Consider the following 23041-nt stretch of genomic DNA (forward strand, 5'->3'; position numbering starts at 1 on the left):
AAATTATTAATGCTGAAGTGATTAGCTGATTAATCAGTAGACCATTTTGATAATGAAGTAATTTATCAAAAAATCCACCTTTAACTTCTTACAATGTGAGGATTTGCTCCCATACTTCATTTTGTATCATTGTATATTGAATACGTTTGGGTATTTTTAAGACTGCTTTTGAATTAAATTTGAAGGCCTCATCTCTGGTTCTAGGAACTTGTGGGCATTTTATGGACTGAACAATATAAAACTGCAGATAATTCTTGGTGGCAGCCCTACAAATTTTAATGAAGCGATCATGTATTGTCTGCTGTGTGCACTGTATGGGCACTTAAAGGGATCGGAGTATATTCAGAACTCACAGATATGAGGGATCACTTGGGGGTGTACTGTTCAGTCCTTCACCAGGGTGACCTAGTGGGTTACTCCAGCCATGAAACAACCTGTACAGAGGCACCAATCCAACAGTTTTTTAAAAATTAAATGTGTTGCATTTACAAATTAAATGCAACACATTGGAATTATTTTAACGTAAAAGGTAAAGAACATGAGACCTGGGACTGTGCTGCATCGACTGATTGAAACTCATAACTGAGGCACTGGATTTTTAGGTTCTTGACAAACTGCATTTAATAGAGATTGGTGACATCACAGCTGATAACCTGTCACTTCAGTAAGGTCAGCATTGGCACAGATACTCACCCAGCTCTTACGGCGTCCGACACGTTTCAGAGACACTCATGCAAAACGTTGCTCAGCAACTTAAGTCCTTTATTTGCAATGTTCCATTACCTCATCTTTCCAGTTTCCGATGCAAAAGAAGCAATAATTTCTTAAATAAAGAACGCAAAAAAAAAAAAATATTTACAAAATTCCAATACAACTAATAATCAATGGATTATCTAAAGCACCTCTCTGCATCTGGACAACTGCGGTTTCTATTGGAAAAGGACACTGCAATTACATCAGCAATTTATCATTTCTGAAAAATAAAACTGAAAAAAGTTTTGTAATTATCGTTATTATTACTATTATATATTTACAGAACGCTCCTGAAACAAGTTTCCACTTAAAGTAGAAAAGGCTTTCGGATCATTTCTGTTTTTAGTTTTTAAACTTTACATATTTCATCAAGTCAATTTTTTCTGTAGATTTCAAGTTTTAACGGTGATTGGGTCATTAAGTGTCCTCTACGACAGCTCAGGTTTAAGTACAGAAGAGGTAAAGATATAGAGTCAGTCAGTGTGGTTCACTACTGGGGATGGGAGAGGATGGCTTAGAGGAAGCATTAAGACCAACCCCCAGTAGTCAAGGTCAAAGGTCAACATCAGTACTCCGTGTTTCTGTCCTTTGTAAGTTCATGATGGGAAACAAGAGAAAATAGACAACCTTTGCTTTAAAAACTCCACCCATCAAATTAAGATTAGTTCACGTACATTTGTCTATCGACATTTCGTCCACTGAATCATTAATAGAAACACACTTCAGTCATGCTGCACACTCCAGTAAGAGACAAAGACATAAGAGCTGAGTTTGGATTGAACACACACACACACACACACACACACACACACACGACGGCATGATGATACCCGCGTATCAGGGAACCCACTACACAACACGCCCTGCTTTTTATTCTTGCAGATCTGATTTTAGGGATTAGAATGATCTAGAACCATAAAAAAAAGCAGCCGGTTGGTTTTGTACTATTGTGACAAACGTTATGTAGTGACGTGGGATACTTCACACCTCGTTAACAAGCAATCCTGCTGAATCAGTTTTCAAGTTTATTTGATGAGGACACTTGCTGTCACAAGCATGTGGGGAAATCATGAGGAAGCGAGAGAGGAAGGGTAGAGAGAAATGATTGTTTTCTGAGTCCGTCCCTCAAAGAAAAGAAAACATAATAAAGATCCTCATTGAGGATTGATTTGAGTCTGCTTCTCTGGCAATATAGTCCATGACTCTCCACAGCCGCCTGCAGAGCCCCCGCCTTGCCAAAGGGGGGCAGCAGCTTTCAGTTCAGTCTTTTACTCCTTGTCTGACTCCTCCTCTGCCTCACGGAGCCAGGTAAAGAAGGCGGTGACTGATTTCAAGGCAACACCTTTTCCCGTTTGCTCCGCAGGGTCTTTGCTGGATTCCCATTTGTAGAAGGCCTCCTCTTTGATGACATCCTCATCGTACAAGGCGTCGAAGAACATCCGCAGCAGGTCTGCAGAGACAGAAGACAAGAGGTCAACATTGATTGGTAATGAAAGATCTGATGGTTTTGTTGCAGTCTCACCTCTCACAAGGTTTGCTGCAGAGGAGGAGGAAAAACATATAACAAGCCTTACGATACAACAGCCCTGCAGTAAATGCAAACTCATTGTTTAGTTGGTGCTGCGTTTGGTGTTAATAGAACTACATTGTTGTTGAGGCCGTCAGTGCAAAGTAATTTATACTAATGCACATGTCCTGTGTTTGGCATAAGGGATCATTAGACTTGGACTTTTCTCTGGTCACATCACATCATTTTGTACTTGCAACTGAGAAAGGGTTACACTACAGATAGTCACAAAAATAAAAAAAACATTGCTCGAATACTAAGTAGCACCAAGTGTCAGTATTCAGAGAGGTCTTAAGACAATCTCTCCAATCTCTCTCAATGAAAAAACAGCTTTTCCCATCTCCTCTTACTTTCTGTGTCATGTCACAAAGCTGTCATTAACTTGTATTCATGATGATTTTGCGTTCTTCTATTATTGTTTTTCTATTAATCAGGTTTCCCTGTCACTTAGTGGGTTTCCCAATCACTTAGCGGTGGATGTGGCTCAGTGCTAAAACAGAAGGTTGGTGGTTCGATCCCTGGCTCCTCCAGTCTGCATGTTGAAGTGTCCTTGGGCAAGATACTGAAGCCTTTGCCATCAGTGTATGAATGAATGATTAGTTCCTTTCTGGTGAGCAGCTGGCACTTTGCATGGCAGCTACTCCCATCAGTGTATGTGTGTGAATGTGAAATGTAAAAGCACCGAGTGGTCGGTTGAGTACAGTCCATTTACCATTACTTTTCTACCTAATATAGCAACCAGCAAAAACACTAGTAAATTTACTCTGTAGTAAGAAATAAACTGAGATTTTAGATAATTTTTTCATACAGTGCATAAATTTCACCCTCACAATTTGGGCTCTGACTTAACAGAATATGGCCATTAGGGAAACCACAAATATGGTCACAACAAATTACAAGCTTCACACTACAACTTCAGCATTTGTTACAAGGCTACTGTATCGCAAGGTATTTGTTTTTTTGTCCACCTCTGTACATTTAGTCCCAACACACAGCACAACACTCACTTGCTGGCTGCTCCATGTCCACCATCAGAGCCTGAAGGGCGTAAAGGGCCTGCAGCTCTTTCTGTTCATCACTCAGGTATCTCTGCAGCAGACTGGCCCTCAGGGTGATCTGCTGCGCATCCACCTTGTACGGGTTGTCACCTAAAAATGAGGAGTGACAAACTCTTGTTCAGACAAACAATTAAAATATATTGTGTGGCATTAAAAATGTTCCGTTTCTAGGGCTGCCAAACCATTTGCATTTCTACAATTAATTATACATTGTAGGAATATCAGCAATACTGAAACGTGTAAGTGGAGAACTGATGTCGCTGTGATATGTGATGAAAAGACCAACACACACAGATATAGGATGAGCCAAAAACAGATAGTCCTTACTTCTACATGCTGTATTAGTCATACTTACATATGATGGCAGACTGACACACTGAAGTCATCAAGGCTCGTACAAACTGGTTGGAAGCAGTTTGCTGCTCGTCCAAGTTGGCCTGAACAAAGGAAGAAAACAGTTGAAGACTGGAAGCTATATCCAACTTTTCTTTATACCTTTTATATTAAATAAATAACCATGCGTGGAATATTCAAGCTACATCGCTTGTACGGTCACACACACCTCAACCCAGTCTCCGACACGCTGGTTGTCGGCTTTGTCCTGGAGGAGTCTGTCCAGCTGGTTGCTGAGCTCCTCTCCAGTGAGGGCCTTCTTCTTATCGACTTCCTTTGACTCCATCTGCCCACCTGTGGTGAACTCCACTTTCTAAATTTCCATAAGAAAGAAAATTCAACTTGTAAGTTGTTTGCTTTTAACAGAAGAAAAGCACCAAAACAGAGTAACAAAGTGTCTCACTGTCACTCTATTTTTATTTGTTTAAGGTTTCTTTTCTGCAGCCATGTGGTTACAGGTGTAGGGCATAAATCTAAGTGGATATAGGCATTTGTGTTGACAATCTGCTTTCTCCATATGAGTGCTTACAATCTTGCTTTATGTCACCTCCCTGTTTGACCCTCACATCTCCCAACACAGCCCGAGTGGCTGTTAGCAGTTGTTTTACTGTCTAGTCCTACTGCAGCACACAGACCTGATCAGTGACAAACTTGTTGACGTCTTCATCCTCTGGCAAGAATTCACTCCAATTCAGGCCAGCCTCCGTCCACATGGCCCCGACCTTCTTGGGTGTCTGACGAACAAAAAGAAACAGTGAGTCTAAAATGTCAACCTGCACAATGTGTTAGGAATTTGTACATCAGGAAGTAATGAAAAGAGCTTGTCGGTTCAAACTCAATATGGACATCCAGCCTCATCTAGGGATTTATGTAGCACGTACCATTCCTTTGCAGAGCAAATGGAGGATCTGTACCAGCAGCACACCAGCTTGCCCCAGAGGCACAAGAGGCTTCGAGATCTCCCTGAAGACACAATTACACTGAATTAGGCTTTGCACTTTCTTTGAACTATATTATTCAGGTGCTTTATTTATTACCATTGTTAATACAACCAGTTATACTCTAGGCAAAAAAGTCAGCTGATTGTTTGTAGCATAAAAGCATCTTTCAGTTCCTGCGGTGAGTGCAGTAGATTGTGACTCTTGGCCTTAATGTATTAGATATATTCATAAACCCTACTGAGGCAGAATGTGACATGCAAAAAGAAGAAAGGAGAATGACAGACAATAGAGTAAATAGACCTCTCCAATGTTTGAGAAGCAGAATAAGGCATCCCAGCATCCCATAATCCTACTGATGGTAAATTCTGTCTTCCTCCATCATGTGTTTAGCACCAAAGCACTGCTAAACACCCTTACAACGGTGCTTTATTTAGGTCTCACTGACTTCAAAAAATACAAACAAATTTGAAATTAAATCAAGGCAAGAAGAGGATCCACTGCTACATATGGACAGAGAGCTATGGGTCGAAGGTATCAGTTCCTAAATCATTTTTGCAGATTCCAAGCATGTAGCTCACCTGAAGAGCTGTCCCATAGGGATACCTCCGTCGTGGAGCATGGGAGTAATGAATTCAGCCAGGTAGAGCCAGATGTGAGGTATATCTATGGCCGTGTCTTCTGCAGCCTCCAGGGTCTCTTCCAGCCTACGGTCCCAAAAAACACACAGCACTCAATCTCACTTGAAACACACACTTTCATTGGTTTAATTTTCTCAAATCAGTCCGTCAGGGATGAATAAGTAAGCACAAGATGTGAAAAAACGCTTTAGACAACGCTCACCCTTTGTAGTACTGCTGCGTGGACAATGTCCCTGCCTTTACAAGTTGATGCAGCAACAAGCCCAAGTGTTCCCTAGCGATGGTGCTGCGCTCAAGCGTCGACTCCACGGCGTTCCGCACAAACACGTAGAGCAGAGAGGCACTGTTGAGTTCTGCAACACACTGCAGCGCCTCCTACAGGACCACAGGAAGAAGAAATCGTAAGAGCGGTTTCGTATTCAAAGCATTTGCTGGTCACCTGATCATATACACGGTATCATGTTTGTACCTTCAAGTCATTGATGTGGAGGTATTCTTCAATGATGGCATTCGACTTCTTCTCCAACTCCTCTTCAGTCAATGCAGGCTTTGCAAGAGAAGGAGGAGGAGTTGGGGCGCTCTCACGCTTAACTGCAGAGAAAAAAAAAAAAAAAGTCAGTACAAGTCAGTTAAACATCATTCCACTTACATCTGGCTTCATAATCTCTCTGTACAACTCACACAATCAGCCTATCATCCTGGACATGTTTCTACCATCATATCTATTTAAAATGTTCACTTCCACAAGTTTTTCACCTGCGAGATCTTTGCTTGGAGCCCTGTCCCGGCTTCCTCTGTCTCTGCTTCCCCTGTCCCGGCTTCCTCTGTCTCTGCTTCCCCTGTCCCGGCTTCCTCTGTCTCTGCTTCCCCTGTCCCTATCGTCGGTCATGCTGGCAACGCGACGCACAGGATCAGTCGAGGCCCGGCTGTCTCCACCCCTCCCGCCGCGCTCCTGCGACTCTCTGCTGAAGCTTCTCTTGGTGATTTGGTTCTGACTACTCCTGTCATCACGACCTTCCCGTCCCTCACTGCGATCAAACCGGTCAAACCGTTCCCTGTCGCGGTCAATCCTGTCTCTGTCTCCACCACGCTCACGGCTGGAGCTTGACCTAAAGATTGGAAAGAGAGACAAGAAGGTCCACACATTTATCAAAATGTCATCAAAGGGGATCTCAAACAGGTCACGTGCAAACACGTATATATGATGGATAAAGGAAAGTCTACTAAAGTTCTGTTGAATTTGGTTTTAAAACGCTAACTGCCAGTATGGAAATAGTCTTCAATGTTACTTCTGAACAACTCCAATGTAGATGTTATTAGTTAGTAATCATATGTTTGTGCAGTAAGAAGGAGCGTTAGATTCTGTGGCGTCTCTAAAGGGTTTCATGAATAACAAACAAATGAAAGTGGAGGATTTGAGCAGCTAGAAAGTGGCTGAGAGGGCAAAAGGTAACTAATTATTTTCAAACTTAAATGTACATGTTAGAAAATGTACTGCCATTATCTGTTTGGGTGGGCTTACTAATGAGTGCATAGATCTCTGTAGTGCCTAAAACAACTGTTAAAAATATCCAAGTATCAGGTATTGGTGGCTTATATAATCACATTTACAATGGATGCACACATAAAAGACAATCCAGAGTTTAAATATGGAAATGCTTGTAGAAGCCATTAAGGAGGTAAAGCAGAAAATGGAAGCAAAGCTCGAGAAAGTATCTGCAGCTGCTTAATACCTCTGAGGAACTCTCCGATCAGAATCTGCTGAAGACAATGCCGAACCAGACTGTTGCAGGGCTGAAAAGCGGTTGAGGGTAGTTGGTCGACCAGAATCTAGAAGAGGAAAAGGATAGATCAACATTCCAACCATTGAAAAACAACTTCAAACCACGCTGTTCTTTTGAATAAGGTGTTTTACCCTGCTCTCCACTTGCTGGTTTAGCTCCAGTTCCTCCACTGCTGCCTTTGCCCCAGCTACCCCACATGCCTTTTCCCCCTGGAGCCAACAATTGATTGTTGAAGTCCAGAGCACCAGGCTACAATGGAAACACAAAAGTTTATTTTATTTATTTATTTATTATGTACACATTTACCCGACTACCAGATCAGGTTAAACTTTAGACAGTTTCATACAGCAGATTCTTGACTGCAGCAATTTCTTACTGTGCACCCAAAAAATAAAAACCAAATGTTCGATTGTAGCTCCTCAAGGTGAAGCTAGTTTTAAACTATTCTAAATACAGTATTCAGATATATACATTTCAGAATCTTAATTCCAGGGTTTCTCAACCTAGAAGTTGGTCTCTTTCCAAAGAGGGGTATAAGAGACCAAGGTTTTAAACATGAAATTTAGCGAAAATGTCTGTGTTAGAGTCAGAATGTTACCTTTGTGATCTTGCTAAGGCGGGTGGTGTCGATGGGTCTATTCTTGGAGATGGGCACTGTGTTCCATCCCTCATCCTGAGGCTGGCTATTGCGGCCACCTCCTGATGTGTGAGGACCTCGGCCCCCCATGTTCCCTCCCATCCTGCCGCCTCCTCCTCCGTCTTTCTTGGAAAGGAGCTGTTGCTGAACTTTGATCTGTTCTCTGTGCTCCTCCATCTCTGCCTCCTTGTGGATCTGGTCAATAGTTTTAGGACCCTGGTCTCCTCTGCGAGGCACCCAGTTATTCTGTAGATCAGAGATGGATGATGATTAACAACCTTAAACTGTTCCAACACCTGTCGTTTAATGTCTACATTCATGATTCCCATGTGACTCATAATCCCCATGGATTACTTCACACACACAGATAAAACAATTCTGCTCATCCAGTAATACATCTTAGCATTAGTCACCACAATGAATGCTTGTTAGCAGCTCTTCATCGCATTATCTTGTTCTGGTTTAATCAAAATTTACCTTTCTGAGGTCCAAGACGTCTTGCAGCATGAAGCGGATTCTGGATGAAGTCTTTCTCTCTTTAATGATCTTGTCCATCTGGTTGAAATACTGGTCCATACGAGGCTAACAGCAACACAGGAAAAGCATCTTTTAAGAGTAATGCCTACGAAATGTCCATCTCCAAGTAAATTTATAACAGACTGATTTATGTGTAGAGAACAGTCTCCAAAGCTCCTCAATCCTACCACTAATAATCAGTGGCCCAGAAACGTGGCATAAAAACAAAAGTCAGTCGAGGAGATGGCTGAATGTGTTCTATACTGACTTCCATCTGTGTGTGTTAATGCTTTACTTACCTTGGCCTTCTCAAAGTCAAGGTCTTTGCCAATTGTGGACAGCAGCCTGCAGAGACACTCCAGAGACTCTTCATCATGATTCTTCAGTAGTTTCACTACGCAGTCGTGCATGATGGCCTCTGTCAGCATCTTCAGCTTGAAGAGCTCTCCTATGAACTTTATGTTACCGAGTGAACGACGGCGAGCCTGGTCTCTGGACTCCTCCAGCTCTACCCTCAAGCGGTCACGCTCCTCTCCCTGAGGGCAGATACAAGTGGGTGTTTGTGCTTAGTGGTGGGGTAAAATGATCCGTTTAGTCTGAATAAACAACAAAAACTGTGGTGGTTGGGACAGTCACAGTAAAAGATCATGTTTCTTACAGCTTTGGCAGCATCCAACTCTTTTTGCTTTTTCTCAAAGATTTCATCATCATCCTGGTCCTTCTCAAACTCTTTCTGGCAGCGGTTGAGCAGCAGTTTGCGGAAGTTCACATAAACTCCTGGCTTGTCTGAGGTGGGGACTTTCAACTGAACGAGGAAAACAATGAGTATGATCACAATTTGTTATCCCATATACATTTTTAATCTCACTAATAATAATAACAACAACAACAACAACAAGGCATAAAAATGTGATTATAAAAATGTTAACAATAAAATGAAAATAAACCCTGAATAAAGAGTGCTCCATCAGTTCCTCAACACCATCATGAACATTCAGTGGCCCAGACACGAGGTCCAAAATCGAAGTCATCATTGGAGCAAATGATGAAAGCACACAATCAGGACACAATCACACTTACTCCCATAAGGCAGCGGCACATGTTGGCGTAGGCCACAGAGAAGTTGGGCTCTGAGATGGCCTTCTCAAAGATGAGGTCAATGGCTCCCTTCAGCCTCTCCTCTGTGTCTATCGTCAGGTCCGACACCTGTTTCATCAGATCCTGAAACTTCTGAGGGGTCAGCTTGTTGAGGATACTGCGCAGACGCTTGAACAGCTCTTTTGTCTTTGCCTGTTCGGGATCTTCTCCTTCTTCGACTTCCTCCCCGACGCGGGTGCGAGTGGACTTCTTTGTCGAGGGCTTCCAGGCCTTCTCAGCCTTGTTGAGCTGCACGTCATCGCTGAGTGACATGCTGCTGATGATTTTCCTGGGCTCTTTCCTCTGACCCTGCTGGGAGCGACGTGGCCCAGGTGGCTAAAGGGAGGGGATTCACATTTAGAAAGGAAACATTATTCAACAAAACAAATACACTGGATTATGGTTATTGCCATATTCACGATTATAAAAAAGGTTTACTCACCGGGCCTCTTGGTCCTCCCACTGATCTGCTACCAAGGTTCCCCAAATATGAGGGAGTAAAATCAGGACCGACATTCATCAGTCGAGTTGGGTCAGCAGGCCGCAGTGGAGTTTTGTTCGCCTTAAGTTAAAGTAAGAGACAAAATGACCTCTGTGCCCATACAAACACAAAAAACTGAAGAGGTACGTCAGGTTACCAGGTACCAGGATATATTCAAAAACTAGTTATGATGTCTTATTGTCATGCTTGAATGACATCATCACCATTGCACACTACAAAGTAGGGCTGAACAATTAATCGTTTTCAAATCGAAATTGCGATTTGAAAGAACGCGATTAGCTAACCGTGAAGATGGCGATTAAAATGTAGGTTAATTATACAGTGCATCTGACCCATTTTAAACAGTCATGCAGTTACAAATTCAATCCATTGTCATCCTTGTGTGACAGACCTGCTCGCCAATCACAAGCTCCATGTACCTCCTGTTGGGCGTGCACATTTTACAACAAACGAAACTGGAGGAAACGTGTGGGATAATGGCGCCAGCCGAACCGACAGAGGCAGCGGCTGTGCCGCGGATTTGTCCAGCGTCAACTCACACTTAAGTTTCAGCAGCGGAGCGTTCAGCCTACACGTTGTTAATTTGTCATTTTGTGTACTTCAACTACGGATAACAGCTTTCTGTGAGCCCTTTCCATTCTGCTCTCTGCAGGCTAACATTACACATCCACATGGAGCATTTCAGAATAAGAGCGTTTTACCTGCCTGATTTTGCTGACTTGTTCAGATTTGGCTTATTTGTCCTTTATTTTTGTGCTTCTACCATGGTAAAGTAGGCTACATAGTTAAATTGTTTCTTTTGTTGTCCGTTTTAACTGTGTTTATTGTTGATGTACGATCAGGAGTCTGCAATGGATGTTTTATTTTGAAAATCAAATGGATTCTCTATAGAGAGCCTAAGTCACTTGCTTCCGCTTCCAGCCCATGGGACCTTATTTCAGGAAAAAAATATTTAAGGTAGTCAATGGTGAGAGACAACTTATTTTTTGATCCTGTTTGAACTGTGCCCTGAATTACACGTTTGTCAATTTAGGAGAAAGTTTCAGTTTGTCGTAAAACAGTAAAGTTACATGTCTTTTTGTGTGAAAACCTCACCATCTCTTGTCTCGCAAAATATATACGTCACCAACATGTTAGTGCGGTAATGCTAGCTAATGTTCATTGCTTGGTTGCTGCTAGCTAGATAACTTAGCTATGTTCCACACAGAAATATATCTCACCTGATGTGTTTAATCCAACGACTCTCAGTCATTGTATCACATCATCCTCTCATGTACGTTCTTTGACGTTAGCTTCAGTCATTGAGAGAAAAAGTTACGACATCACATACGCGACTTTTGCGTTTGTGTAATTATGTATTTTCACAGTCTTATACCTCAACAGTTTTACATCAAACTGCAACTTTGACTTTCAAATGTATATTTTAAATTGAACATCATCGTATTCAGAGCATAATTCAAACAGGATCAAAAAAGTAGTTGTCTCTTGCCATTAACTACCGTACATATTTGTTACGAAGTAAGGTCCCACCAGGAGGGGAGGCTCTCTATGCCGTTCTGTGTCTGACTTCCTGCCTGGTTAATCTGCTCTGTGCAGCTTGATGTGGTGTCCGTCAAAAATAGACTGGCAGTGAATATTGATCTTTAGCAAAAATTATATATATATATATATATATATATATATATATATAAAAAGAATCGCAAATTCAATTGTAATCGCAATCTATCTGGTAGAAAAATCGCAACTAATCACAACTTTTCCCCCCCGAATCGTTCAGCCCTACTACAAAGCAAAATGACAAACCACCACCTACCTTGTCCAGGACCACATCACTGATGATAGGCAGGCCCTCAGGTTTGTGCATACTGGCGCCGATAAACTGGAAGCCCAGGAGGAACTCCCTGTCGTACCGCTTCTTCTCTTCTGGGTCTATCGGCTTCCATTGTTCTGAGAGATTGCAGAGGATAAAATTTAGTGTGGAAAACTGATATGCAAGGATGCAGGTCCTCTCTTAAACATGAAAATGCTCCGAGTTAGTACAGCTATGTAGCACTGCGGATGGTAGGGAAAATGTGTCCCGAGTCTTGAATGAGACACTTTGAGAGGGTGGATGCTTGACAGTCTTCATGCATGAACCTACAGTATAGTGAGAAGCCCTATTATTCCACTCTTGTAGTACAAATTGTTTTAAAATCAAGGGATGTACACCATTTATAACAGAAAGGTATTTAAAATAGAACCTTTAATTAATTTTAATCACGAACAAATAAGCATTTATTTTTTTATTAAAATATTTATTTTGTTGAGAAGAGGCCTAAAGAAAGATTAACTAATCCTATTTGTTGAAAAAGATTTATAACAGTTTTGAATGTTCTACCTCAGACTTGTGAAGTGATCCACTGTTTGGCATCAAGTGTCACATTCTGACCATAAAGATAAGTTTAACCACATATTTAACCATCTGGCTTCTTCAATTTTTACTCAGGAGCAAAAATCTGCCTTTAAACGGGAAACAAATAATGATTTTACATATATCGTGATAATTATCGATATTGATTGAGATGAAATGTTTTTATCATGATAACATTTTTGGCCTTATCGCCCAGCCCTACCTTTAATGTAAACGTTTCTTCAATTTTGTCTTTTGTGCCCATTTCTGAAATATAATGGTCTAAAAATATTTTGACATCTTGCAAATCTTATGACAGTGTTGCATTAACATCAAACAAAAATATGAAATTTGATTGTGCCCATATGTTTTTTTTAAGCGCATTTATGATGCATAGACGCCTAAAAATCATCGTCATGGCTATAGTTGTACATCAACACGGCAGCTGTTACCGCTCAACTACACAGGGAAAATGGAGAATCTTAGTCACAATCTACCTTCTTTGTACTGGTATTTCTGCCCAGTTGGCTCAGATGAGGCTTTAGGCCCGTCGGGTTCTGCATTCTGCTTGTCCTCTTTCTCCTCCCAGGTCTCATCTACAACCTCAGCAGGAGGTTCAGCTGGAGCAACAGGGACAGGGTCTGCCTGAGTGGACGAAGGTTCAGGAGCAGGCTTGGCATCCTGCTCCTGCGTCAAAACAAAACAGGAAGAGATTAAGTATTATAATAACCTATAGTTAAAATAATGATACAGCTGAAACTGAGGACTTAAACACCATGACCATGTGTTCATTCCTATCTTATTTTCATCCGGACTGATACTCACCTCTGTGAAGGCATCGAGGAGATCTCCAATGGCCTCCTTTTTGTTGAACTCCTTCATGTTCTTCCTCTTCTTTGGCACAGACATAGCAGCTTCAAGAGGACACAGGGTGGACATTAAAATCTCACAGAAGACCAGCATGAAACACATGACGATCATAAACACAAGCGATAATCAACTCCACCTTACCTTGCATAGTAGTAGATTCCTCTGTAGGGCAGCTAACAGAGGTGGGAGGGTCATCCACACTTTTCTCCTTCCCGTCTTCCTCTTGCTTCTGCTTCTCCTCATCCTCCTTCTCCTTCTCCTCCTCCTCCTCCTCCTCCTCCTGGGCTGGCATTGCCGTTTTAACCACAGGTGTGGATTCCTGAGATTGAGAAGCGTCAGGCTTATCAAGGGGTGTAGTGTCTGACAAATCCTCAATGTCCTGAGGAAGGCCGTTGGAGAGAAGAGGCTCAGCCGTTTCAGACGGTGTGGGTTCAGGTTCAGGTTCAGGTTCAGGGGCAGCGCTCTGGGTCTGTGGAGCAGCAGGTTCCTGTGCAGGAGGGGGAGGCTGAGAGACTTCAGTTTCCATTTTTGTCGTTTCGTCTTTTGCCTCATAAACAGGGGTAACAGTCGCAACAACCTCGATTGTAGGCTCCAACTTAGCGCTGTCCATCTGCTCCTCTTTTTCCAATTCCTTCACTTCCTCAGTTTTCTTTTCTTCCTTTTCTGGTGCCGTCTCAGCTGGAGCAACCCGTGGTTCCTCCATTTTGACAGGCGCCTCTTGTGCTGCTAATGATGCCGAAGGGCCAACAGGAGCATCTACTGTGTCACTAACTTTAGTATCAACCTTACTTTCTGCCTCAGCAGGAGTAGAAGTAGTAGATGCTGCTGCTGCTGGAGGAGGGGGTGATGAAGACTGCTGGTCCTTTATCAATGGGGCTGACACCTCAGCAGCAGCTGTAGGGGTTACAGATTGTGTGGCTAACTCAGCAGGTGGTGTAATCTGGTCGTCCGTTTCCTGTTTGGCCTCCACCACAGGCTCTGTAATTGCTGTGGCAGGAGGTGGTGGGGTTTCAGCGCTAGCAGGAGGCTCCATATTTTCATCTGGACAGTGAAATAATCACATTAAGGAAAATGTGGAACACAGCCATCTTGCGGTTTTTTTTTTTACGTAAACAAAAGTGAGAAAATGTACTCACCTCTTCTAGTCACTGTAGTGACTGACTGTATAACTTCACCATTGGTCTGTGCAGGACTTGCATCTGCTATGAAGGCCTACAGTCACAAAACAGCGTTTAGTGTTTTTTTAAAATAAACAATTAGTATTTTTACTTCAGTGTGCTTTTGCAGTGTGATTTTTATATGTCAACCAATTAGTTTAAAAGTGTTTCTAATGTTTTGCCCAACCAGCAACTCAATGTAGCTCAAACTAGCCTAAAAATATAACCGCTAACATATAACCACAGCTCAGAACATATTTGTATGCATTTGCTTTGGTTTTCATTTGATCAGTAAAACTCTGTGCTAGATTTGTGCTGTGGTCATAATACGATGTTAGCACAGAAGTGTGAAAACATGCAATCATCTCTATGAAAAATAAATGAGTTGGGAGGTGTAAAGAACTCCTAAACTGTGTTTTGTTTCCCCGACAATGTGTCCTTTGTTCATACAAACCAATGTCATTGCTTTTCTTCAAAATAATACAGTAAGGATCTGGTCAAGCTGTATGTTTTTTACCCAGTTATGTGCAATTCAATCTTAATACATTAAACTTCAAAAATCACTGCATTCTCAGATTATTCTGTAGACAGAATAAGTAAAAAACTACACCTGTTACAACTCTGTCCATTACTGTACTCATTCATTCACTTTATTTTCCACACCTACAGTAGCTGAAGTCAGAATGGCTGATAACAACTTAGATTTCTAAAATAAGAAAAACTATATCTTTATCACAAACATTACTTATCATTAGTACTCAGGACTTACAATCAGTAATACAATCAATAAAGCAATTCTGTCTTAAACTATGTACACAACTATGTTAGCTTCAGATACAAGTTTAAAATCAGTCAATGGAAATCAGACTTCCCAAAAGCGATCTTACCTGTGGGGGAGTCGGTGTGGTGGTGGACCTTCCACCTGACATGATCTCCTCCGTGATATCGCGGCCGCCCTGGTTGGGGTCTCGTATTCTTATCTATCAGGAGACAGGGTGAGCTATTTGTCAAGTCTCCACAAATCATGTAACCAACATTAAAATACAATGTTGAAAAATCCTGTCGCTGCTGATCTATAGCTGCCACTCATCATAAAAACTATTGTTATTTTCAGCTAAAAGAGAAAGTTCCACATTCAGCGGACAAAACACTTTCAGTCCATTCAATTTTTTTGCCCTCAGACAAGAGGCTCGCTGCCCTTTTGTTGTGACACACTACCGGTTTGCGTTCCCTCTTTGGTGGGCCTTGTGACTGTGCCGGGGGTTGCTGAGGAGGCGGGGCTTGTGGTTGTTGCATTACCGGTGCAGGCTGGACAGACGGAGGGTACTGCGGCTGAGCTGGATAGTAGGCTCCTGCTGTAAGGTTAGAATGACACAATACAGCATTAATAAAAAAAGAAAACTATACTTGAGCATAAGACGCAGCTTCACACGAAAATAATCCATCCAGGATTGTGACCCAAAATTCTTTAGTTGCTGTGTCTTTCTGAAAACTCTGCAAGGCGGTTTATGGGATCTGTGGGTTTAGATATTTGACTTTACACGAAACAAATAATAAAAAATTTACATCTGAGAGTGGAGATTCCTGTAGGGACACAAAAGCAAGAATCCATCACAAGAGCCTACATGAGGTGCGTGGATCAAGAGATAAACAAAATACAAACTTGCATGAAATTGGTTATGACACAGGCTTTTGGAGTAATAACCTTCACATCCAGACTGTGATGGTTGGACAGAGGCAGCATGTTAGTGCTCTGTGGTAAATAAACACAGCAAACATTACTTGCTAGCTAATGAAGATAAATCCAGAAATCTGCAATCCATGATTTATTTCATTGTCATCACATGAATCAAATCTTTCTGGCAGTAGTGACTATTTCACTAAAAACACATTATGAATGTTTTTGATGTATGTGACCTTTGTGTCCCAAAAAGACAAAAACACACATTTCAGACATCAGAGACAGGAAGTGCCACAGAGATTTTTGCCACTAAAGCCTGCTGACCAACACACAAGCACACACACTACTCACCAGGGTAGCGCTGGGAGGTGAGAGGAGCACCGTGGAGAGAGAGACGGCCGTTCTCTCGCCCGCCCCCTCTCCCCCCACCACCCCGCCTCTCCCTCGCAGCAAGAGAGGGCTCTGAACCAACGCAGCAAACAGAGGAAGGGAGTGAGGGGCGGGAGAGGGAGGAAAGAAGGAGAGAGGGCAGGAAGAGACAGATGCAGAATGAGTTAATGAGAGGATCCAGAGGAAGCAGGGTGTTAAAAGGTCCCACGAAATGAACAACGTTTTTACCATATTCTTACCTCGTGTTCCTGCTGCTTATTTTTATGTCAACTTTTCTTTGTAGTTTTTTTGTGTGTATATCTTCATAAATTCATAGTTTTCTTCATGGAGAGATTAAAGCTGTGTTTACTGAACCACTTTGAACTCAGGGGTCGGGCATAGGCCAAAATAATTGGATGTTTTAGTTTTACCCACCCAATGTCTAACATATTAAAAACAGATCTGTAGAACATTTGTTAAGCAAATGTGCATTTTGTAGCAGTAACACAGGTCAGAAGAGTGTTTGGGGTGGCATTTTTTTTTTTCAAATAGTGGTTGCGGCCATACGCGAGTACTGCTTTCTATTTTGGTCTTTGTCCTGGATAATTTTGAAATCTCATTAATATTCAACTAAGATCCCTCTTCATCATTAAATCCCAACCCAACATCATGGTTTTTTTGGACATACATCCAGCAAAAGAACAAATTTCTTGCCATTTCATGGAACCTGTAAGGCAGTGTCAGGTGAGACTGCAGATAGAAAGAACACAGGCCAAAGCAGAATCAAACAAGACCACATGCAACTGGCAGTCCACCACATACAGCAGTGTTTTGACGCAGAAAGTCATTAAATACACCATCCAGCCAAGCAAAACCATGACACCCCCGCCACCCCCACCCCACCAGTGATACCTTATGGACAAAGAGATGCGAAAATGCACAGTGACTAAATGCTTCCACTTAAAATCTCAGTTAAATTTGGGCTTCTCTTGTTTGAGATTTTACCCCTTTTAACTGATCTCTTTTAATTGATAACCCTCCATGTTTATGGTTGTGCTCGGCTGTTGTTGGTGGTCTTGGGTAGAAACCCTTACCATAAGTAGGGTATTCAGCAGGGCTAGTTCCCGGATAGAAGCCTGGTGTACCACTGGTCACAGGATACTGCTGAGTAGGAGGCATATATGGCGCCCGGTACTGCCAAAATAAATTAAAGCGCTTAAACAACAACACAAAAGCTTGAATAAAATGCCACCCTGTTCCAAAAACCTTTTTTTTGGAAGACAAGGAACTCTTACATTTGTGTAGCTCTTATAAATATGTTTTCAAATGAAGCTAATTTTTCCTTGTCCATCAGTCACATGCTCACACACTCTCCGGCCAGCCTCATACAAGCAGTCAGAAAAACTTTCTCTGGCTGTTAGCACTGTTCAGACTGGGTGTCCTGTCATGTTATTCTGTGACACCGGTAATTCTTGGATTTTTTTCAAATTTGACTCTTGGACATATGATTCGGCCCTCGATCCATTTCACTGAGCGGTGCTTTTGACTTTTTAATCAAATTATAATTTCTCTGCGGCATCAAAACAAGATACATCAGCTGTCAAAAACTTCAGTAGGTTAAACTGGGCTTCCTAAACAATTTTAGGACAATCTAAGTCTAAAAGGTAATCTAAAAACCATTGCTAAGAACTATGCCTAGCAACATTAGGGCAACAACCAACCCATAGCGCAACACTCTCTTAATGTAATAAGCTCACTCTGCAGGAGTAGGTACTCTCTTCAGTTGTGGTTGTTGACACATAAATGTCTTAATTCTTTCAAATGTAATACATTTTCAGGCCAGAGTATGATGAGCATATACTCAGTATTTTTGTGGGGCAGAACAGTAAAATGTGTGTCATTTTAACAAATTGATGATAACTAATGTGAACCAACCTGTCCAGGTGGGATGAAGTAGCCCTGAGGGGAGCCAGCGAAAGACAGCTGCTGCTGAGAAATCATCATCATCTGGGAGCTGGGCGGGTAGACATGAGTGGGTCCAACAGGTCTTGGGCCACTACTCGTCTGTACCCGTGGAGCACTGGTGGTCATGGCTGGTCGGTTCTGGTAGTAACTCTAGAGAACAGAGGAAGAACGAAGGAAAGAGGATAAACAGTGTATCACAGCACAAGCAAACCTGTTGAATCTGTGTGCACATTTACAGTGGTAGTCCTAACCCATGTGTTAGAATGCAGTCACACTCACAGCAACTGCCAATGTGTACAGCAAGGTCAGTTCTTGGGTTACACAGAGTCTAAATTGCACTGAATGTCATGTCTCTCTGCTACACTGAGTTTAGCCCAAGTTAAGAACGGGGGGGCAAAGAGAAAAGCTGTTACCTGTAATGCTCTGTATCCACCCTTCAGCCGCACAACACATGAGCAGAGAGCAAGAGAGGGAGTGAGATTAAGGTGAAAATGAGGACAAGACAATGTGGAAGGTTGAGATTACAAGGTGTAAGAAGGAAGAGTATGAGAGGCAGAAGCAAAATATCTCTAATCCATGAACATTAAGCTCAAACAACCATAGCGGCACATGCAAATCTGTACAGGACTGCATAGAAGTAGGATCCCCTGAAGTCCTCCAGGTCCCAGTTTTGAGTGGTTATAGGTGACAGGGGCATGTGGGTAGTGAAAAAAAATAAGAATCCTGCAGGTACCAAAAATCAACTAACTTTAATATTAAACTGTAAAGCATTTTCTTGTTTTAAATTGGACCTGACAAAATATTTTAATATACGATTTTTGAAAGACTTTACATTTCACAGTCTCGGTTTCACATTGCCATTATGACAGCGGGTACGGGATGTCTTGCAAATACAGTAAAGTATAGGGGGCATGTGCAGATGCAGGATGAATAAAGAATAAATAAGGCCTGGATAAACTCTGCTTTTAAAACAATGTGACAGGGTAACAACTTAAAAAAGGCACAATGTCATTTAGAGAAACATGCATTTCTAGAATGAGATATAGACCTTAATGTTACTGGACCTCAGCAAAAGTTAACTCATCTAATGCACACTACTGCGTTCTCATCTACTTCTCCAACATGTGGAACTGAAAGCATGCGTTACACTAAGGAGACAAGGGGGATGTAAGGAAAAGTGAAGTGTTAGTACCTGTTGGTGTAAAGTACGGGGCCCTGCAGCAAACTGGGAGAACAGCAGAAGAGAGGAAGGAAGTCAAGATTGACATTTAAGGAGAAAGTTTTAGCCAAAGCCTTATAGCAGAAGAAGCCATGTCAGAAATCTTTGTGAAAGAGTAGGAAAGGGAGGGTCCTCATTCAAGGCAATACATATTAGGGGTGGGCGAAAAAAAATTTATACAGCATAGTATCGTGATATCTGCCACGGCAATACTGCATCGATACACGAATGCCAAGTATCGATATTTTATTATGTAAATTGCAGATGGGAGTTTTAACTTTTTGGTACTAGATTAATAAAATGTATTGCTTTTTTTAGTCCACTAGAAAACTTAACAGGACCAAACAGAGAAATGTATCTTTTTAGATAAACAGATGTTGACAAAGTTTGACTTTAGGGACCTAATTGGAAGTTGGAAAAAGGTAATAAATTGCAATATATCTCAATATATTTAAAATCCCAATAAAATCGAATCGCAACATAAATATCGGGATAATATCGTATCGTGGGGCCTCTGGTGATTCCCACCCCTAATACATATCACATACTTGTTGGGGGAAAAAAAACAGGCTATGAACAATACCGGTCTTGGCTGTGGTGCAGAGTTCATTTGTGGAGGTGGAGGGGTGGCAAAAACAAGAGAAGGCTGTCCAGGGCCGTAGGCAGCCTTGAGAAGAGAACACGGTGGAAAAAAATAGATGTTACAAACCTTAAATCTACCAAAACAACTTTGATTTCACAAGGTCAGTTCCTCTCACCTGTGTCAATCCAGGGGATGGGGCAGGGTTTGGGACAGACGTGGGTCCCGTTATAGGCTGTGGTGGTTTGTTCATTTCACGTTCTTTTATGGTTCTGCATTAGGGTGGCGTTGTGTTGCCAGCCTTTCCGAGGAAGAGAGGAGCAGGAAATACAACAAAGAACAATTAAGTATTAGCCAAATGTTAATCTAAAGCTTTGAAATGAAATTCCATTCAGTTCAAATTTAATACCCACGATAATTGCAGCCACACAGGATATCAGACAACACTGTACGAAGACTTGAACCTTCAGCGTGGCAACATCTAACTAAACAGTGAGGGTGTGGCCATTGGTTTCGCCTATGATAACGCCACCACCTCCCACAATGTTCTTTCCTTCCAAATTGCATGGCACATGCTTACAGTCCTATAACACTTAGTGTTAATATCATCTGTGAATTCCTTGAAGAAATGGCAATGACTCATGTGTTTTAACCTCCACCCGAAACAGTATATATTTTGAGAAGACAAAGATGAAGGTGGCTATCATCATCAAAAAGGGGGGACTTTGACTGTAAAATAAATTTTAAAAAAACATTCCCAAATGCTCATGACCACTGGCCAAAGAGCAAACAGGGGACAAACACCAATTGGGATTACTTGTTTTTGAGAAGTATTTCCAGCTCATACCTGACTGCCAGCAAACCACTTTGAGTGGTCCGGTTTTGAGAGAATTTAAGAAAATGGATACCTCAGGTCAAAGTTCATTTACTGTGTTAACAGTGGCTTCAATGCCCTCTGCTTGTGTTAGCTCCATGTGCACATAATCCACTTAAATAACGTAAAGTCAATATCCATTTCACAACTGAATGCCGTGTTCTCATCATGATAAATGATTGTTGTACGGGTACTGGAATAGCCAAGTCATGCTGAATTTATTAATAAAAACTGACGAATACTACTAGCAGACGTGTCATGCACCATCCACCTGCTGACACAGGAACTATCGTTAGCTGCTAGCTAGTGCCATGCTTCTTTTAGACAGGGCATCAATGTACAAAGCTACCATATGGTTGTGGCCAGCAGAGACGGCTAACAGTCACATCAACAGTCATTAAATATGGCAAGTAGTCTGGGGAAAGCTTGTCATGGATAGTTAAGTTATAGGATGGTAGGCATTTTATTGGCCCGCTAGCGAGGCAGCTTTCCTGGCCGGAGCAGGTTAAATCGTTAGCCAACAGCCGGCTAACGATACGTGTCCCACTATCACAGACATTTGGTTCAGTTACGCTACGTGGCTGAGTCCACATTTAACCTTAACTCACACAGTCCTCAGTCTGATAGTTTTACTGCCCCGACAGACGACATGTTTACTAATCAGAACAGCAAATAAGCCGGTCCTAGCAATGATGTTGCAATACTTGACACCGATTAGGTTACAGTTAAGCTATTGTTGGTTAATGTTAGCGGTTTCGCCCAGCCCTGTCCTACGAAGAGTATTTAATTACAGGCCCAGCAAAATCCGCGAGCAAATGAAACCTTCAACTGACATTTAACTTGAGCCAATACCATGCTAACAGTAAGAGCAGGGTTTAAAGTAAAACTTTTACCGGTCAGACGTTACCTGTGCCACGCAGTGAAACCCGTTTTAAAACTATGAAACAGTAAGAGTTAAGCTAGCGTCACCCCACGAAGCCTAACGTTACGGTGATAACGATAACCAAATGAAGATTAGCCACGAGAGCGAGGACAGCTGGTCATTTCTGCTCTGAATAAGGTCTCAAAATTAACTAACCAGCGTGACTAGCGCTAAAACATTTAGGTTAATATGTTTGGATTCGTATTGCGGGTAAGATTATCTGGCTAGCGGTCCTAGTGTGTGGACTGACAGCCGGCAGGGCCTGTTCAACCAGGTAGCATAAGCTAGCATGTGTGCCTTTCACAAATATGAAGCCAGGCTCGGGTCTACTTCAAGCTAGCATAGTCATTTGGATTTATTCTTACCAGGAATCAATAGTGAATATGTTGTAAGATGGGAACTCGGGGAGTCAGCCTCTGATCAGTCTTCTGTTAATGAAAGTAGTGGTGTTGCAGTTCCCTTGTCCTTTACTCCAAAAGAAAAGTGATGCCCTTCTTGGCTATTGACTTAGCGTGCTAGTTAGCTGACCGGCAGATGGGGTGAGTGCTACTACTGTCACTTCGGTTTAAATCCCCAGGCGTGCAAAATGACAGTGCTCAAAATCAAATAATATAGTACTTCGGGAGTACTATTGACAACTCCGATGGCCCCGAAAAAAGCCTCTGGACCGGAGGTCCATGATCAAGGCGTCGATGGTGACGGATTGCCGGTTAGGTATGTACACAACTGTCGCATCAGGAGGCTCAGACCGAGGCCATAATGCGCTGTTTCTGGTCTATGGAGCCGGTGCGCCTCCAAGTCGCATGGGTAACTTCCGGGAAAATAAAAATGTGATGCCGTTTCCTTAGTCATGTGATACAGGCGTTTTGATCTATTCATTTCCTCCACAGACACGACAATCCCTCATTCAAGTAAGGATATCATCTGAATCAGACACATATGTCATGAATTTGACAAAGTCGGTAAAGGTGTCATGCTGAAAAGTGATGTTTGGTAGGCCTATGTGTAATATCTTTGTTTATATTTGGAAAACGGGCTGTAGCCTAATTAACATGACTTACTGCCAACTTGGATATAAAATGAAGACAA

At 42.0% G+C, this 23041-nt stretch overlaps 1 protein-coding gene and 2 non-coding genes across 4 annotated transcripts; all 3 read right to left on the minus strand.

Moving 5' to 3' along the window:
- Positions 1-745: 745 nt before the first annotated feature.
- On the minus strand, positions 746-22759 carry eif4g1a (eukaryotic translation initiation factor 4 gamma, 1a). 2 transcript variants are annotated; one of them, XM_038718035.1, is made up of 31 exons: positions 22318-22759; positions 20335-20457; positions 20160-20243; positions 19550-19582; positions 18328-18507; positions 17487-17586; positions 15561-15697; positions 15230-15322; positions 14322-14397; positions 13327-14226; positions 13141-13229; positions 12813-13002; positions 11740-11873; positions 9867-9986; positions 9368-9760; positions 8946-9092; positions 8587-8823; positions 8249-8353; positions 7733-8017; positions 7266-7383; positions 7084-7180; positions 6107-6459; positions 5820-5941; positions 5553-5725; positions 5291-5416; positions 4653-4734; positions 4407-4505; positions 3941-4084; positions 3734-3815; positions 3328-3468; positions 746-2203 (listed from the first exon to the last, which is right to left on the minus strand). In XM_038718035.1, exons 2-31 carry the CDS (start codon positions 20407-20409, stop codon positions 2022-2024), a joined length of 5097 nt encoding a protein of 1698 aa, XP_038573963.1. In that variant the 5' UTR covers positions 20410-20457; positions 22318-22759; the 3' UTR covers positions 746-2021. The 2 variants fall into 2 exon arrangements, with proteins under 2 accessions (XP_038573963.1, XP_038573964.1); XM_038718036.1 differs by lacking the exon at positions 19550-19582.
- Positions 8454-8530, minus strand: LOC119903049. Its single transcript, XR_005444410.1, has one exon. It is a non-coding gene; the product is annotated as a small nucleolar RNA SNORD66 (small nucleolar RNA).
- Positions 9250-9326, minus strand: LOC119903048. The gene has a single exon (XR_005444409.1). It is a non-coding gene; the product is annotated as a small nucleolar RNA SNORD66 (small nucleolar RNA).
- Positions 22760-23041: the final 282 nt, after the last annotated feature.

Source organism: Micropterus salmoides, unplaced genomic scaffold (assembly GCF_014851395.1).
Source record: "Micropterus salmoides isolate LMB-PRFRI ecotype aquatic unplaced genomic scaffold, ASM1485139v1 Ms_hic_scaffold_14, whole genome shotgun sequence".
NCBI lineage: Eukaryota > Metazoa > Chordata > Actinopteri > Centrarchiformes > Centrarchidae > Micropterus > Micropterus salmoides.

Coding starts and splice junctions, on each gene's coding strand:
- eif4g1a (XM_038718035.1), bottom strand. CDS start 20,409: ATGAACAAACCACCACAGCCTATAACGGGACCCACGTCTGTCCCAAAC. Junction 20,244..20,334: donor CATCCCCTGGATTGACACAG/GTGAGAGGAACT, acceptor TCTCTTCTCAAG/GCTGCCTACGGCCCTGGACA. Junction 9,093..9,367: donor TGTGCCGCTGCCTTATGGGA/GTAAGTGTGATT, acceptor TTCCTCGTTCAG/TTGAAAGTCCCCACCTCAGA.